Source organism: Dermacentor albipictus, chromosome 9 (assembly GCF_038994185.2).
Source record: "Dermacentor albipictus isolate Rhodes 1998 colony chromosome 9, USDA_Dalb.pri_finalv2, whole genome shotgun sequence".
Lineage (NCBI taxonomy): Eukaryota > Metazoa > Arthropoda > Arachnida > Ixodida > Ixodidae > Dermacentor > Dermacentor albipictus.
In genome coordinates this window covers 110,583,194-110,598,403 of record NC_091829.1, presented here as the reverse complement: position 1 = coordinate 110,598,403, position 15,210 = coordinate 110,583,194, and the positions used below count along the sequence as shown (strand labels likewise).

The 15,210-nt window shown below is 45.7% G+C and overlaps 1 protein-coding gene across 2 annotated transcripts in view; it reads right to left on the bottom strand.

Annotated features, from left to right (window-relative positions):
- Positions 1-1,031: 1,031 nt before the first annotated feature.
- LOC135897481 (uncharacterized) overlaps positions 1,032-15,210 on the bottom strand; it is a 79,650-nt gene continuing 65,471 nt past the window's right edge. For both annotated transcript variants that reach the window (XM_065426105.2, XM_065426106.2), the window contains 2 exons: positions 8,757-8,898; positions 1,032-1,405 (listed from right to left, as the gene is read on the bottom strand). In XM_065426105.2, coding sequence (XP_065282177.2) covers positions 1,183-1,405; positions 8,757-8,898 — 365 coding nt within the window. In that variant the 3' untranslated portion in view covers positions 1,032-1,182. The remainder of the gene's footprint in view (positions 1,406-8,756; positions 8,899-15,210) is intronic.

Below are 15,210 nucleotides of genomic sequence, written 5' to 3'. Positions count from 1 at the left end.
TATTATCCTCTTTGAACTGTTAGGGTTAATATTGTATAGCCATGTCGGCTTGTATTCGATATGTCTTGTTCCTGCGAAGCTCCATAATTGATGCAAATCCATAATTGATCCTGTGTCTCAAGGACATTTGATCTTTTTCAGCTTCCTCTATTGCCATTTACAGAAAGACTTATGATCTTGTTGGCGAAGTAGTCATGCCCAGCTTCAGCGACACCTTTACAAATCTGTCGTCGAATGAATCATGTATGCACAATTCTCTTCACAGAAAACAATTTTTTATTGCAGAATGTGCTTTTGACACCCACCTGGGTTCAGAATAAGCCTTTTAATGTCTGGAGAAAAAAAAAACAGGAGGAGGGAGTTGGATCTATCAGTGAAGTCGAAAATTTTGCAAGAAGCAGAGACAAGGAAGACATTTATTACGTCCATGGACGAATAACTATTAGAATCGTACATAATACCAGTTCGGGTGACGATCAATACCGTATGCCAAGAATGATGTGCCGATGTTATAAACTAGATGGGCGCATTGAATATATCCTAATATTTCTTGGCGTGAAACAGATGCATAGCACTGTTTACTTTCAAGATAATAGCCGATTACACCCCTGCTGCGCATTTTGTGGTCGCTTCGTAGCTGTTTCGATCAGTTTTATGGAAAAAGAGTGTTTTCGACGACCTGTGTCGGACGACCTCCGAAAAAAATACACAAGGCGAGGATTGCATCATCAGCGCTTTGTAGTTGCTCTCGTATCGTGGAAGGTGCGAGCGGTTTTCGAGAAAAATGAGGTTGGGGGTGTCGTCGACCATCGTCATCGTCATGCGTCAACAGCCTCTCTCTCTTTTCTCATCATCACCTTGTGAGTGCTGCGATCAAGTTTTGTAATGTCAGAACGAAATGAAAACGTGCCGGCAAATTGTAGCACAGAAAAACAAAGAGGGAACAACCAACAGACGAGCGCTAACGTCTGCCTGCTTTTCTGCGCTACAATTTGCCAATATGTTGAACCAAAAGGCTCAAACCACCACAATCCTGAAAAGGCATCGTCAAGTTAATTAAAGCGTAGGCGAAAAACAGCGAATAGCGTTGCGCGCGCAACCGTTTTCGTAGAGATCCTAAGGAGTATCCTGCTTAGTTGCTCATGAGTCTAGTGCCATTGATTATTCCTGTGGCTGATCCGGCTAGCACACAGCAGCGGCTCGGCGTGCCAGCAAGTGGGATACTCCTGCTGCAAGCAGCAACAGGGCTGCCCGTTGACTGTCGGGCGAGGAAGAGGAACACGCCAAAAAGCCAATCCTTCCGAGCAGTTCTGCCCCGCCCATGTCCACAAGACTGGTTGCCAGGTCCGGGCAGTGGTGCCTGGTCGCCGATTCCTGCATGCACTGCTGATGGCTGAGCAGGTCGCTGCAAAAGAACAGGGAGGCCGCTTCGTGTTGCCAATGTGCCGGAAGCTAATGTGAGCTGAACGCGTTAAAGATGTCACAAGCGTGTTGGATTTTTACGGAGGTAGAGTACATTCGGTCATCTCGACAGTTTATGCTTTGTCCGGAGAACAGGGCGTCGGAGTTGGTGTCATCCGTAGAGGAGTAACTTGTAACGCAACAGCAAGAGAACGAACTAAAAATGTGCTTGCGCAGCGACAGCTAAACACCGAAAAATACATGCAGGACGAAGATTTTCTTTGATAGTGAGAGTTACTACGTTTAAAGAATAGCAGCAATCCCGCTGTAGCCGCATACACGGCTGAAACATGCCATAATCGATAAATACAAATATCCTGCTTGTTGTGTATCCGTTTGTTTTTATTTATTTTGGAGGAAAGATATCCGTCTATCCTTTTTGTCCGGCTCATTCATTGGGTGGTTTTGCGGATACTAGTGCACAAGCGGCAGAAGCAGATACATGTTATTTTTTCATTCCTTTTGGCACGTTAGCATGCGTCTTGTCTGCGAAGGGTGTGGGAGAAATACGTGGGCCGTCTGTTGTGGTATAAGTTTACGCGGAAAGGAGGACGTTGCCACCTCTTGCCATAAAAATTTCCTCTTTGTAGAGAGTATAATGAACGTGTGCAAACAAGGATGAGCTATGCTAGAATGATGTGCTGTAGTGTTAGCGATACGGAACAGGATGCAAAATTTTCGAATCGGCTCATTTTTTCTGCTCGCACATACGCACATGCATACATACATACATACATACATACATACATACATACATACATACATACATACATACATACATACATACATACATACATACATACATACATACATACATACATACATACATACATACATACATACATGAGATGGAAAAAGGCCGAAAGGCAACATGATGGTGATGATGATTCCTTGTATAATGGCGCAAACCCACTGTGGGGGATAGGCCACGAATCAGGGGTTTACAACGACACGAACACTATATTTTAACCGTCGTATTCCTCTGTTTCTATACCATTCTACTAATGATCCGTCACGCAGACACAAAATCAGCGGCCCGGTTATGCATTGTGTACATTGATGAAAAAAGTGTTGCTAGTGGCGGTTGAGCGACTTCCAGGGAATCATCATTTTGACTCCTCTCTGGTAAGTATGTAATTACTAATCACTGAAGGACGTTATATGGCGATCGTTTTGATAAATTTGCAGGCTGTTATGCCCCAGTTGAACAGAGCGTAAGACTTGGGCAAGCAGTTGAGAAAGGCGAATTGCTACGTTAATATAATTTATTAAGATCATTAGGAAAAAAACATCACGAGTCTTAAGTGCATTTACCGTTGGGTTAGTGGACAGTGCGCAGTAAGCGCCGAGTTCAAACGATGTGCATTAGGATGATTTGATTTAAAGAAAATGACCAGACGTTACCCTAACTGAAAATCGGGGCAAGCGAAGCTTGTCCTGTACGTGTGCACCTGACCTTCATCACGGTTAAGAAACCCACAGGTGAAGGGTAACAAACACAACATTTATACAAAGGGTATGCATCAGGGAGGGAAAACGTTCACACAAGACCCTATAATCAGGGTCGTTAGCTCGCCGCTACCATTTCGCTTGAACATCCCGTTCCCTGAACTCGGGATCGGCAGCTCTTCTCTGGCGTTTCGTCAAGGGCCTCCTGTTCCCTGATCTCGGAGTCCGGCGCTCGTTGCCGTTGGATTGCCTCGATATTCCGCTCCCTGACCATGGGTTCTGCTTCTCGTCGCTGGCGGATTGCTTCGGCCTCCCGCTCCCTCAGCTCGCGATCATGTTCTCGTTGCTGTCGGATTGCCTGCTCGGGCGGCTCTACAGCCCAGACAATGCGTACGCGCTTTGCGCTGGCCGCGCCTGGCGACCAATGGCGGTTTGTATAAACAAAGACGCGCGAGAGCGCGCGCTTACTGGGCTCACTTGGCACACGCCGCTTGGTACTTTGTTATTGACAGTGTCTGAAAACGCTTCGACAACGACAGACGTAGTTGTTATATTTTTATAGCTGCTAGATCGGCACAAGAAGGTAAGAAGAAGCACTTTCTTGCACGACATAAATCTGCTGCACTGAGAGTTGAATGTACCGCGCCGTAGCTGCGCAGTCAGGCGCGCCGACGGGCGCAATAACATAGAGGACCTGTTCACCGTGGTCGCGTCGCGTTTCAACGCGTACAAGCCGTGCCGCACCGTCTACATATGTGTGGGCGCAGACGCGAGCTTTGCGCGCTTCCGCAAGCGTACGTGCGGTCGGGGCTTAACGGCTGGATCGGCGCCCCGACAGCGAGACCGTTCACGGGCGAGTTCTACCCTTTGCTCGTCGTAGGCTGCCTGTTCCTCGAGGGAGCGGACAACGCGTGGCCGTCCTATCCGTTTTTGGAGAGTCAACTGAACGGAAACGAAGCCGGCACAGCGCGCGCGGGACACTTTCCTGCCCTTTTCCTCTCTGGCGGAAGCGAAACAGCTCTGATTGGTTGCGCGCTTGGCGTAAGCGTGCGCCTATGCAGCTGGAATCCTTGCTAATGACTCACGCTCCGGCGCCGGCGTAGCTGTAAACTCATCAAATCGCCCTTTCCCACAGCTGCTCTGCTCTGGGAGCAACTGGTCTTTCCTGTGTGTGACCACGATAACGCCACCGGAACTTGTCACCCAATACAAGGTTCGCTTGAAAAGCAAGTATATTTGCTAGGACACCACAAGAAAAACTAGGGTATATAGGTGCAGCTCTTATCAGCACGAACACAAATAACAGGACTTCGCAGAATACACTGTAGGATGCCGTCCTTCTAATAGGGGAACCATACAAAAAATTTAGAAGAATGTAAAATTAGGCCGATTTGTCAGTTGCTAGTCATCGTGCGGTCCTCTCTTTTCTGTACCAGAAAAGAGAGGACCGTTAGAGGCCCTCGCGCTAACGAAGCCAGCACGAGGGCCCACGTGATGTCATTAGGCCAATAGCGATGCGGCGTCGGCCTCGTCCAGAGCGCGGGAAGAGGCGGCGGCATTCTTCAAAGTGTGGTGCTACTTTATGAAATTTAAGCGGCTTTACGTCCTCGGCGTCAGCTTCTGAGGTCAGTTCACGGTACCAGCGTTTTTGACTGGGGTCACTGGTCCTAAAAGGGGCGATGGCGAGCGGCTACGAATAATACCCGTGTCGCACATGCATCCACAAACTCCTTTAGGATAAGGGAGCGGAAAACTTCCTAAGGGAGTTCGACATCAAGGAAGGGTCGTGTCACACGGCCAATTGCGAGTTTTCAAAAGAAGCCGTCATAGGCGCATTCAGCGCCGTCTAGCGTTTGTAGAACTAGACGAATGTAACTTGTAATTACGCTCGCAGCTATTATAATGAACCCTTCTTCCATGAGATATACCAATCATTATATTTGACGCGAAAAAAACGCACCTCGTTAAATATCAAAGTGTTCTCGCTAAACATAGCAGTGCTGACAGCGACGCTAGCCACTCTGTGCTTATCCGTGTTTTCCTTTCGGTACAGGCGACAGACGGACGGACAAATGGGCTAGCCATATACAGCTTCGCTGTGAAGTGAAATGCTAAAACGTGACGTTTCGGGCCACATACGGGTCACTTGTTCACAATGAAGAGAGTCGATGACCCTAGGCTAAGTGTGGATGAGTTGATGCAGTGCGCGTGTGTAGAGGTCACACAGATTACCGCATCTCTCGTTATGGCATTTGAGCAATTAACGTTACACAACTCGACGAGCAATTAACTATGACCCCGAGCAGATATAAAAAAAATTGACGAACTGACGTGGTGCTAATGTCGGGAAAAACCCAAAGTAGCTTCGCCAGCTTACAATCGGCTTGCTTCATTTCTGGCCTGCAAATACTCCTGTCGCGACATTTCCGGTATGGCAGAGGCGCAATTCGCCAAGCCAGAATAGCTTCATGTTCTACGCTTGCAACATCCCCACTTTCCCTGCGTGACCTTTGATTGCGATGGTGTTCCATCAGTCTGTAATTTTTCAGCGTCGGAAGTGATCTTACGTCACGAAGTTTGCACGCGCAGGCGCGGGAATGACACTGATGTACGCTGTTGCGCTTTCTCTTCTGCTCGCAAGCATTCCGAAACCAAGCATGCGCGCTGTTCCGGATTCTAGTGGCTCTGCGTGCCACGGCACCCATAGGGGCAGCAAGCACGCCGTCGTTGGATTCTATGAGCAAGCCTTGCAGTTGTGCGATAAAAGAAGCACACACGAGGGAACACCCACAGAAAACTCAAGCTTGCCTCCGAGACGCAGATGCGAAAACGGAATACTGCACATGCCGCACACAGTGACCACGCAAAGCGCCCTTCATTTCGTCACCCGTAAGTGTTGCAAGACTCCTGTATGGCTCAAATGGGATAAAAAACCGAATTAAAAGACCGCCGGGTTGCTGGGGGAAGCATCTGTTTAAACTGTATAGCAGAACTCAAGCTTTAGGATATCGTGAACAGGGACTCTCGAAGAACAAGGATGACCGCTGATTTCGATGGCATCGCCAATGTACTTCACTACGTTCTGAGACAGCGTCTGTGAAAGAGAATGTTTCTTCTCCTGCCACAGAGAACGGTGTATGAATAATAAGGCTTTGAATAAGTGTGAAATGTTCATGATCGCTAGTTGTTTATTGTGCGCTTGCTAAGGCGCCTTCCTGCAGGGTGGGATAAATGAATACCAAGTGGAGGTGGCCGAGGTAGATATTCGCTGGCTGTAGTGGCTTAGTGGTTATAGCGTTGTGCTGAAAAGCACAACAACTTCTCGGGATCGAATCCCGCCCGCGACAGCCACATTTCGATGAGGGCAAAAAAAAAAAGAAACAGAACTACCGTGTCCCGGGTAGAAATTGAGGTAACCCAAGATGGTCAAAATTATTACAGAGCCCCTACTACAGCGCGCCCCATAACCAGATGGTGATTTCAGCACGTAAATCCGGTAAATCTATATTTGCAATTTGTTAAAGTAGACATTTGTGCACGAAAGTCGTAGGTGGCAAAAAGAAAAGGGTAAGTTATGGGGTTTTACGCGCGAAAAGCACGATCTGACTATGAGGCTCGCCGCAGTGGAGCCTCCGAAAATTTGGACCACCTAGGGTTCTTTAACGTGCACTTAAATCTACATAAGCGGGTGTTTTCGCATTTCGCCGCAATGATGCGTTTTAATCATAGAAGGAGGTCATCAGAGCCCCCTCATATAGCTAGCCTCTCAAAATGCAATTATTGTGCACCGTGATGCATAGAAGCCTTGCAGTACGCCTCCCTTGTTTTAGAAATAAATACGAACGTCCTTACCTAAGCTCCGAGACGACCTGAGACGGCCTTAGCCTCGATTTGTATCGTTTAAAAACGTTATTCCAATTTCTAATCACGCACACGCGCACGCGCACGTACAAAATAAACGATAGGCCATTTTCAGTTTTAGATATTGAGGCACAAGCCACCATGTCAGTGAAGTCTATGTGAACTCAGAAATGTTACGGCATTTTCCCATATATACTTCGGTCGTCCGCGTTTCACGAAATGCCCCCGAAAGTTGCTAGTTTAGGTCTCTGCTTATTTCCACACAGAGTGCATGTGTTGTTTATATATATATATATATATATATATATATATATATATATATATATATATATATATATATATATATATATATATATATATGAAACCAGAAAGCTTCACTACGTAAGTTAACTTCTTGATGTCGTTGTTTTTTTTTTGCCAAATGTTCCTAATTTTACATTTGTCGCTTCGTTGGTATAGTATTCTTTTTATCGGTGTCTGCTATAATTAGGCGTCTGTTTCTCAATAAACGAAGTAAGCTTACATTTGAGAATATCAGCTGTCCTCTCTTTTGCCGCCTTCTTTTTCTTCGACTTGTCTCGCTAACCAAATCAACTATGGATCCACTCGAACACGCCAACATGTCTGACCTTTCGCGTTGCACTGTCACTGGAGGTTCAACAAGCCAGAAAGAACGAACGAGCGAGAGACATATTGCGACACCGTGTTAATGCTGGCGTATAAGCTCTCAATTACGTTTAATTTGATGGCACCCGCTTGAGGCTTTGAGCTTCATATATATATATATATATATATATATATATATATATATATATATATATATATATATATATATATATACATATATATATATATATAGATATATATATATATATATATATATATATATATATATATATAAAGCTTACTTTATATAAATGTAAATGTAAATATATAAATGTAAGCTTACTTCGTTTATTGAGAAACAGACGCCTAATTATAGCAGACACCGATAAAAAGAATAGTATACCAACGAAGCGACAAATGTAAAATTAGGAACATTTGGCAAAAAGAAAGAAGAACAACGACATCAAGAAGTTAACTTACGTAGTGAAGCTTTCTGGTTTCATTAAGAAAGTCACAGCTTCGCCCGAAAGGCGAAGCATCTACTGCGATAGCAAATTAGTAGACAGCTATACAAAGCAGGGATAGTAATTTCGTTGGACGTATAAAGTTGGATGCATTCGCTTGCTAACTCCATGAGCACGAACACTCGCTTTCTAAACGATGATGTGAGCCAGCGCGGCAGCAGCAGTTGCGAACGAAGTGAGCTTCCTGCGGTCTTCAAAGCAAGAGCAACAACCGCGCGCGGGCGTGCAAAGTACACACTTGTTGGCGGAGTCGAAGCCGCTGCCCTTCCTTCCCGAGCTGCCTCCCCGCTTTCCTCCATATATGGCGTGCGAAATCGAGCCGCGATCGTCAGTTCCCCTTGCGCCCGGTCATATGCAGTTGCCGCCGGAGCACAACACCGTCCCTCCATCTCGTTCACCCACGGTCTTTCGTGCGACGAAGACGGCGCGTTTGCTCTTCGCTTTCTTCGCGCGCGCCAGACTGAACCGCGATTGTCGGTTTTCCTCGCGTGCTTTCACTCGCACATACAGCATACGACGCGCAGCGACGGTGATATCGCCCTTCGACTTTACACATAACATCACGGCGACATCGACGGCACGACAAAAATGTGGCTGGAGTGTCAGTGCAATTTCTATCGCAATAAAAATTTACTTATAAGAAGTGTGATTGTCCTGACAGGTTCCTCCTTTGTTCTGATCTCATCCGACTACCAAAGGTAGCTGTTATCCCTCTGACGATGAGTATCCCTATTTGATATTCCAAAGGCGACATCTACTGCAATCCAGCTTGTCTTATTACGTATTTGTAAGGACGGAAGGACGGAAGAAGTGCGTGCATGCCATGGTGGCCTCAAGCAGGCACTGCAGACGCACCTGCATAGCCTTCTGCGTTGGCGGTCGCTCACGGCGCCCTTGCCATGCAGTACAGGGCCTTTCCAGTAGGGGTCGGTGACCTTCTTTCCCTCGGCCGCATCGCACATCTCCCACTCCTCGGTGAACTCCTTCAGCTCGCATCCTGCAGCAAACGAGTTCCCGTGTGCCGTTAGTCATGACGCAAATTCGCTTAGTGTCCGCGAAAGCTTGTTATTCTCTTGAGCATTTATAAAACAACCTGCTTCAAAGCTAGCAACAGAGAAAGCCAGAATACCTATGTGCCTGCTACAGTTTCGTAACTGTAAATGCGTAGGGATATCTTTATAGGCATGCCACAGCACACTTTTAAGAAATTAGTCAAAATAGACCCACGCAGTGAGACAGAAATCTACCCAATAAAAAATGTACTGCAGTGCATACGGCAGGTATTACAAACGGCCATGACTGGCAGCTTACCGCTACAATTCAAGAAAAAAATAGAAAACAAGGGCTAAAATCACTGCATTACACAAGTGACAATATATGATACAGAAACGTGGAGATTAACAAAGAAGCTTGACGGCGGAACTAGCGATGGCACAAAATTATTTGGCGTATCTTTAAGAGACAGGACGACAGCGGTGTGGATTTTCGAGTAAATGGGGGTAGCCGAAATTCTAGTTGACATTAGGAGAAAAAAAAGAATTGCAGCTAGGCATGCCATGTAATGTGTAGGGCAGATTCCGCATAGTTTATTAAAGCTACAGAACACGTGCTATAGGAAAGTACACATTAGGACGGTGGAGAACTAGGTGGCGTGATCAAATTAAGACATTTGCACGCACAACGTCGAATCACCTAGCGCAAGGCACGGATAATTGTAAATCGGTAGAATAGGCCTTCGTCCTGCAGTGTGAGCAACATTGGCTGTTGATGATGAAAAAAAAAAGGACAATAGATGTTTCCTTTTCGGTGGTTCATGCGCTCGGTATTACTTCCCAGCTTCAGCTATTACGACGCCAATTTGTCACAGAGTCCATACACTCTTCACAGCTTGCGAGATAAGAAGACACCACAAGTAGAGACGTGTGGCGCCACTAGAAACAGGGTGGTAACCCATAATCACTTAGCCTGCTTGAGTTATTGAGGTATGCTGTATACATGCTTTTCATTCTACATGCTTCATTGTTCACATCTTTTCAATATTTTTTTCTCGTCAAAACTTCTGTATGTACCTTGCACCGCCACCTATGCCTGTAACGGATCCGGTCGTATCAATCTCTTCCCTCCTTTTTTTTCACACAATACTACAAACGTGCCTTGCTTGTCTCGGCTGCTGACTGGTCCATTTTAAATCCAACCGCTCTTGGGAAGTGTGCGCTATTTACGGGTCTCACTGGATGAATCGCTTCGCATTCCATTAAGATGTGCTCTTGATTTTTGCTGCAGCATACACATGTTTAATTTAGTTGCGAATATTTGCTCCAGTCTGTTTTTGTCCTTACGAAACCAGCTCGACCATCAAACAGCAATGCACGCGCCTTCGTGTTATCGTACAGATTTTCTCTTCCAATTTCTTTCTTCTGATTTGAGCAAATATCCATGGTATTCTTTGCCTTCTCATGCAATTCAGTGTCTCTGTTTCTCTCACTTTCTTTCTGATGACTCCTGGTTGTCTATTTACAGTTTCAATTACACTGTACTTGGTCTCCAACTTTCTAGACATCTTCCTACATTTTGTGTCGATGCTTTTTAGGTACAGATACTTGTGCACTTTAGACACCCATTTATTTCGATCTATCTTCGTGAGTGTCCCTTCAATATTAATTTTGCTCTGCGATTATATGACTTGAAACGAGACCCAACTTATGTCACCCTGCACTGCTTCATTTGTGTTTCTTTTTTTTCCGTGGGCTCCCAAGGCCGATCGGCCTACAAATCTTTATTTAACTCCCAGCCCCGACAAAATATCCGATTTTAAACACAGAATGGCATCTGCGAACGTCCAGATGGAAAGTTTAGATGCAAAAGTGCGTCCATTCGATCTGAGGTAGACGCGGTTGTTTGCCTCCAGGCATATATAAGCCAAGACGACGCATGCGAGGTTCGTGTTATAGGATAACAACTCTGTATAACGTCTGTTAAGCCAATGTTTTTTTTTATTGCGTTTATTGCTTCCAGCCGCTCGCTGTACCTCTACTTACGAAATCACAATCTTGTGACAGAGTTTCAAGAGAAGACTAATGTGGATGTGAAGATATCTTTGAACATGCGCGAACAACACAGGTAATTTAGAGGTCCCTTTCTGCACAGTACTGCTTGATATGACGTCAAAAGCAGGTACATAATAATTTCACAAACAAATGAAGCTAAGCATTTCCAGCACCATGGTTTACGCCAAAGGGTTCGTTGCATTTTGTAACGGGCATACCACAAGTGGATTGAAAGGTAGGGGGGGGGACGCAGAAGAGGGAGAAAGGGAGCTGTCGGACTGTGCGATCACCATATACCTTCTGTACGTAACGTCATTTCAGCGTAACAGTTTTGGTGGAGGTGCGGGGTGCTCGAGGTCAACACTCAAAAGCGGAAGTTGACCAGGGGCATCAGTTCTTCGACGAAGCCGTTGCCTTGCTGGATATGCGCCGAATCCGCCAGAGTTGGAGACGTCCCTCGATGCAGAAGGACAACGGCCCTTTCGATCAGTGGCGCCTACTGGTCCTGTGGCGCAACTGCGCCCTTCGCAGGAAAACCTGACATGGCAATGACAATGACGTAAAGAAATGCTCCATCCATTACAACCAAGTGATATATATATATATAACACGCCTCTCGATTACACCACGTCTAGATGTTCCACCGATGTCGTCCACGTCCGCCGCCTCAAGCCAAACACTCGGACGATCTAGCAAGCACCGGGGCGGTGCCTTCGCCGCCGTGGTCATGTTAACCAAGCACAGCCAGAGACGAAGCTGAGGACAGTAGAGAAGGCGATTACGCTCGCTGATGTCGTGCGGACTGGCTTCCCTCCTGTATGCCATTGACCACGCGTTGTAAGCAGCCTGTACATATATTCTTGCCGTGCATAGAGTTTCTCATCATATTACCTAGAGGGAAATCTGGCGCTGCTGCGCTGTGGTATGCATGGGAATGCCGGTATATTGTGACTTCGGATTGGCATCGTTCTCGGAGAGACAGGACACCTTGAAGACGAGCTTGGCAAGCACCGTTCCGTCTGTCACAATGATTCATTTTCTACTAAAACAGCACGTGAAAAGCTGTTTTGGTTTTATTATTACGCAAAAACATGTTTTGTTTAACTACGAGAACTTGTTATTGCGTGTACGATTATATGTTACGTAGAAAGTATCAGCGGGCCGCTAAAGTTGGGGGACAGACGACAAGGTTCGCGCTCGCGTTGAAACAGTTTGTCGTCTGTTCTTGCTCTTCTTCGCTTGGTCATGCATCGTGGGTGAGTAAAGATGTAGTATGCATGAATGGAAACATTTTATGAAGATTTTACTTGGAGAACGCGTTATTTGTGTAGCCATATCCACGTTTTAGACGAAGCCTCTTACAACACCAGCCAACACAAGCCTCGCAGACACATATACCGTCATTCCCATGACGGCACGGTTCCCCCTTAAGAAACTCCCATAGACGGTGGCGCCAGATTTCACTCTAGGTGTTATAGTGAGAAACTCTATGTTGCATATTGTATTGTATTGTATTGGGTTTTATGGCGCATAAGCAACTTAGGCTATCATGCGCCAAACACATGGTCTAACTTATTTCAAAAATTGGGTATCCTTATCGAGGTCCTTATCGAGGATCGCTGCGTCTTTCAAAAAACTAAAAACAGATGAAGTTTCTACTAGTGGGTTATCTCCTAAAAGCAGACTGGGATGGAAGGGAATGTGTTCATTGTAAAATACAGTAAAATGTTTTTTCCTTAGCCGTTCGAGTTGTGTGCACGAGAATAAAATGTGATTCACAGTCTCTCTGTCGTGTATATATGTATATATATACATATACATATATATACATACATATATATATATATATATATATATATATATATATATATATATATCGCAGATCGTGCGTAGACTTAGGATCGTTCCCCCCCGGCGGCAAGTTTTGCATCTATTTTCATTTCCACTGTTTTATCCTTTCTTCAGTTAACTTAACAAGTACATGTAGTTTGCCCTATGTTGTCCTTGGTGTCTGTTTGTTGGCTTTTTTTTGTATGATCAATAAAGATCGGGCCCCTCGGTTAACCCCCTTTATTCTCGTTTATTACATAATGAGGGTCCCGAATCCTGCAACATTGGTGCCTTCAGGTAGCACGTGTGGGTTTATTGGCCAGTTTGCTTGACTAAAGAAAGATCACGTACTCGTGACGCCTGCGGCTTAATGGATCTTCCACATCCAGCGCCAACGTTTGTGAGTGGTGGAACTAGCTAACACTCCCAGGGTTAATTCTTGTAGCAGCACATAAATACCCAAGAAAGTGGAAGGGGGAACGGCGCCGCGGTAGCTCAATTGGTTAAGAGCATCCGCGTATTGCGAATAAGTGGCACCGGGGCAAGTTGTTTTTTGATCCACTTTCGTTTCCATTAATTCATCATTTCTGCAATTCAATTAGGTAGTACAGGTAACTTCTCCTATGTTGCTTTTGGAGTTGTTTGTTGGCTTCTCATGACATAATTATATATTCATTGGCTTTTGCTTATCTCGTTCTATGTATAGAGCGAGGTAAGCAAAAGCCAGTGAAGTCAACCGAAAAGTCTGGTTTGTTAGCTTTCACGGGGAAAAACGCATTTAAATATAAAGGAAGGCAGAAAAGCGAATATATAAACGGGAATCGGCGCACAGAATTGAAGCAGCATAGGTCACTATTAACGCCTCGCAGTTGAGTAGACCGCAGGAAACAATCTAGCATTCGGTCTGAGTTGAGAGCACAGATCCATTGTGTCCACTATTCAAGTATATTTTGCTTTAATAGTGGCCGACTGCGCAGTGGCCCTAACGTGGTGCACAGCATCTGCCTCTCCATACTGTAACGTGGGCAGACACGCAGGAGGTGCGAGATTGTTTCTTCAGCCACAATTGTCAGAGGTATAGGGCTAATAGCGCATCCAATTACAAATGAATACGAGTTGGTTGACGCAATACCGAACGACAACAGTGTCTTAACATTTTGGCAGCACCTAATGTAGGCGACTATTAAATGTTATGCAGATCCCATGCACTATGAGAATGAAAATTATGCGCATCATTTGAAAAGTAGCGGGCTATCCACCATCTTTCGCGAACCTTCAAAGTGGTGCAATATAGACGAATGTGTTTGTGTGAAGAAAACATTGACCTGACACGGTACTTGACGACAGAAGGAAAACAGTGGCGACAACAATAGCATGACGGCAAAGACAGGACGACAGTTCTTTTAAAATAAAGCTTTGTTGCTGAGTTACGCGCACTTTTCTTTTTCGTGTCTGGCCTCTAACGCCGAGCCCCACGGACGCGAACAAACCGGCGCGTTAAGACGCAGAGGAGTTTCCGGGTGATTTTTTTTCTTTTGTAAAGAGGCGGTTACAACCAGTTCCCTAACTCCCCTAGGCCGATGGAACAATATGTCTTACTAGGTTACAACGAAGGCACCAAATAACACAAACGGACGAAGGAAGGTGACACGGGACAACCACGTAGGCGCCTGCGTGGTTGTCCCGTGTCGCCTTCCTTCGTCCGTTGTTTTATTTGGCGCCTTCGATGTAATCATGTATAACCAACCCGCCCATCAACACGTGCTCAGTGTCTTACTAGGAGTGGCGCGGCCGGCTTAGTTCCTAAAAAAGAGGAAACGGGAAGTTTGCCTTCGTACATAGCGTTCGCCGCCACCGTTTGCCTGTAACATTACGGTTACATAAGTTACAGTTCTGGGGAAGCACGACAAGCAGTCAGGGATCTTGGAATGCTATCACGTTCCACTCTTAAAGGCTAAACATAAGTGTTCTCCCGAATTTTTATATTAAGCAACTCCCTCCCTCTCCCTTCCTACCAGTCCGTCTTGAATTGGCGGAATATGTTCTCTTCCGCTCGTGAAACGAGGGAAATACATTGATAATTGTCTTTCATCGAATGCAAACTCGCGCACGCCCGTTCTCAAACTCGTGTTACGTCAAGTGGCGCACGCGATAGTCCTTAAAAAATTAAGCTATATTATAACATCTTACGAGCCAAAATCACGATCTGACTATAAGGCACGCCGTAGTGGGGGACTCCGATTTCATCTCGACTACCTGGGATTCTTTAACGGGCACCAATTCTACGGTACTCGGGCGTTTCCGTGTTTCGAAATGTGGCCGCCGTGGCCGGTATATGATCCCTCGACCTCGGGCTTAGCGGCGGAACGCCAATGACACTAATCAACTACGATGGGTACGCGCAAGCCATCTCAAAGAGTTAGTTGGCCTTG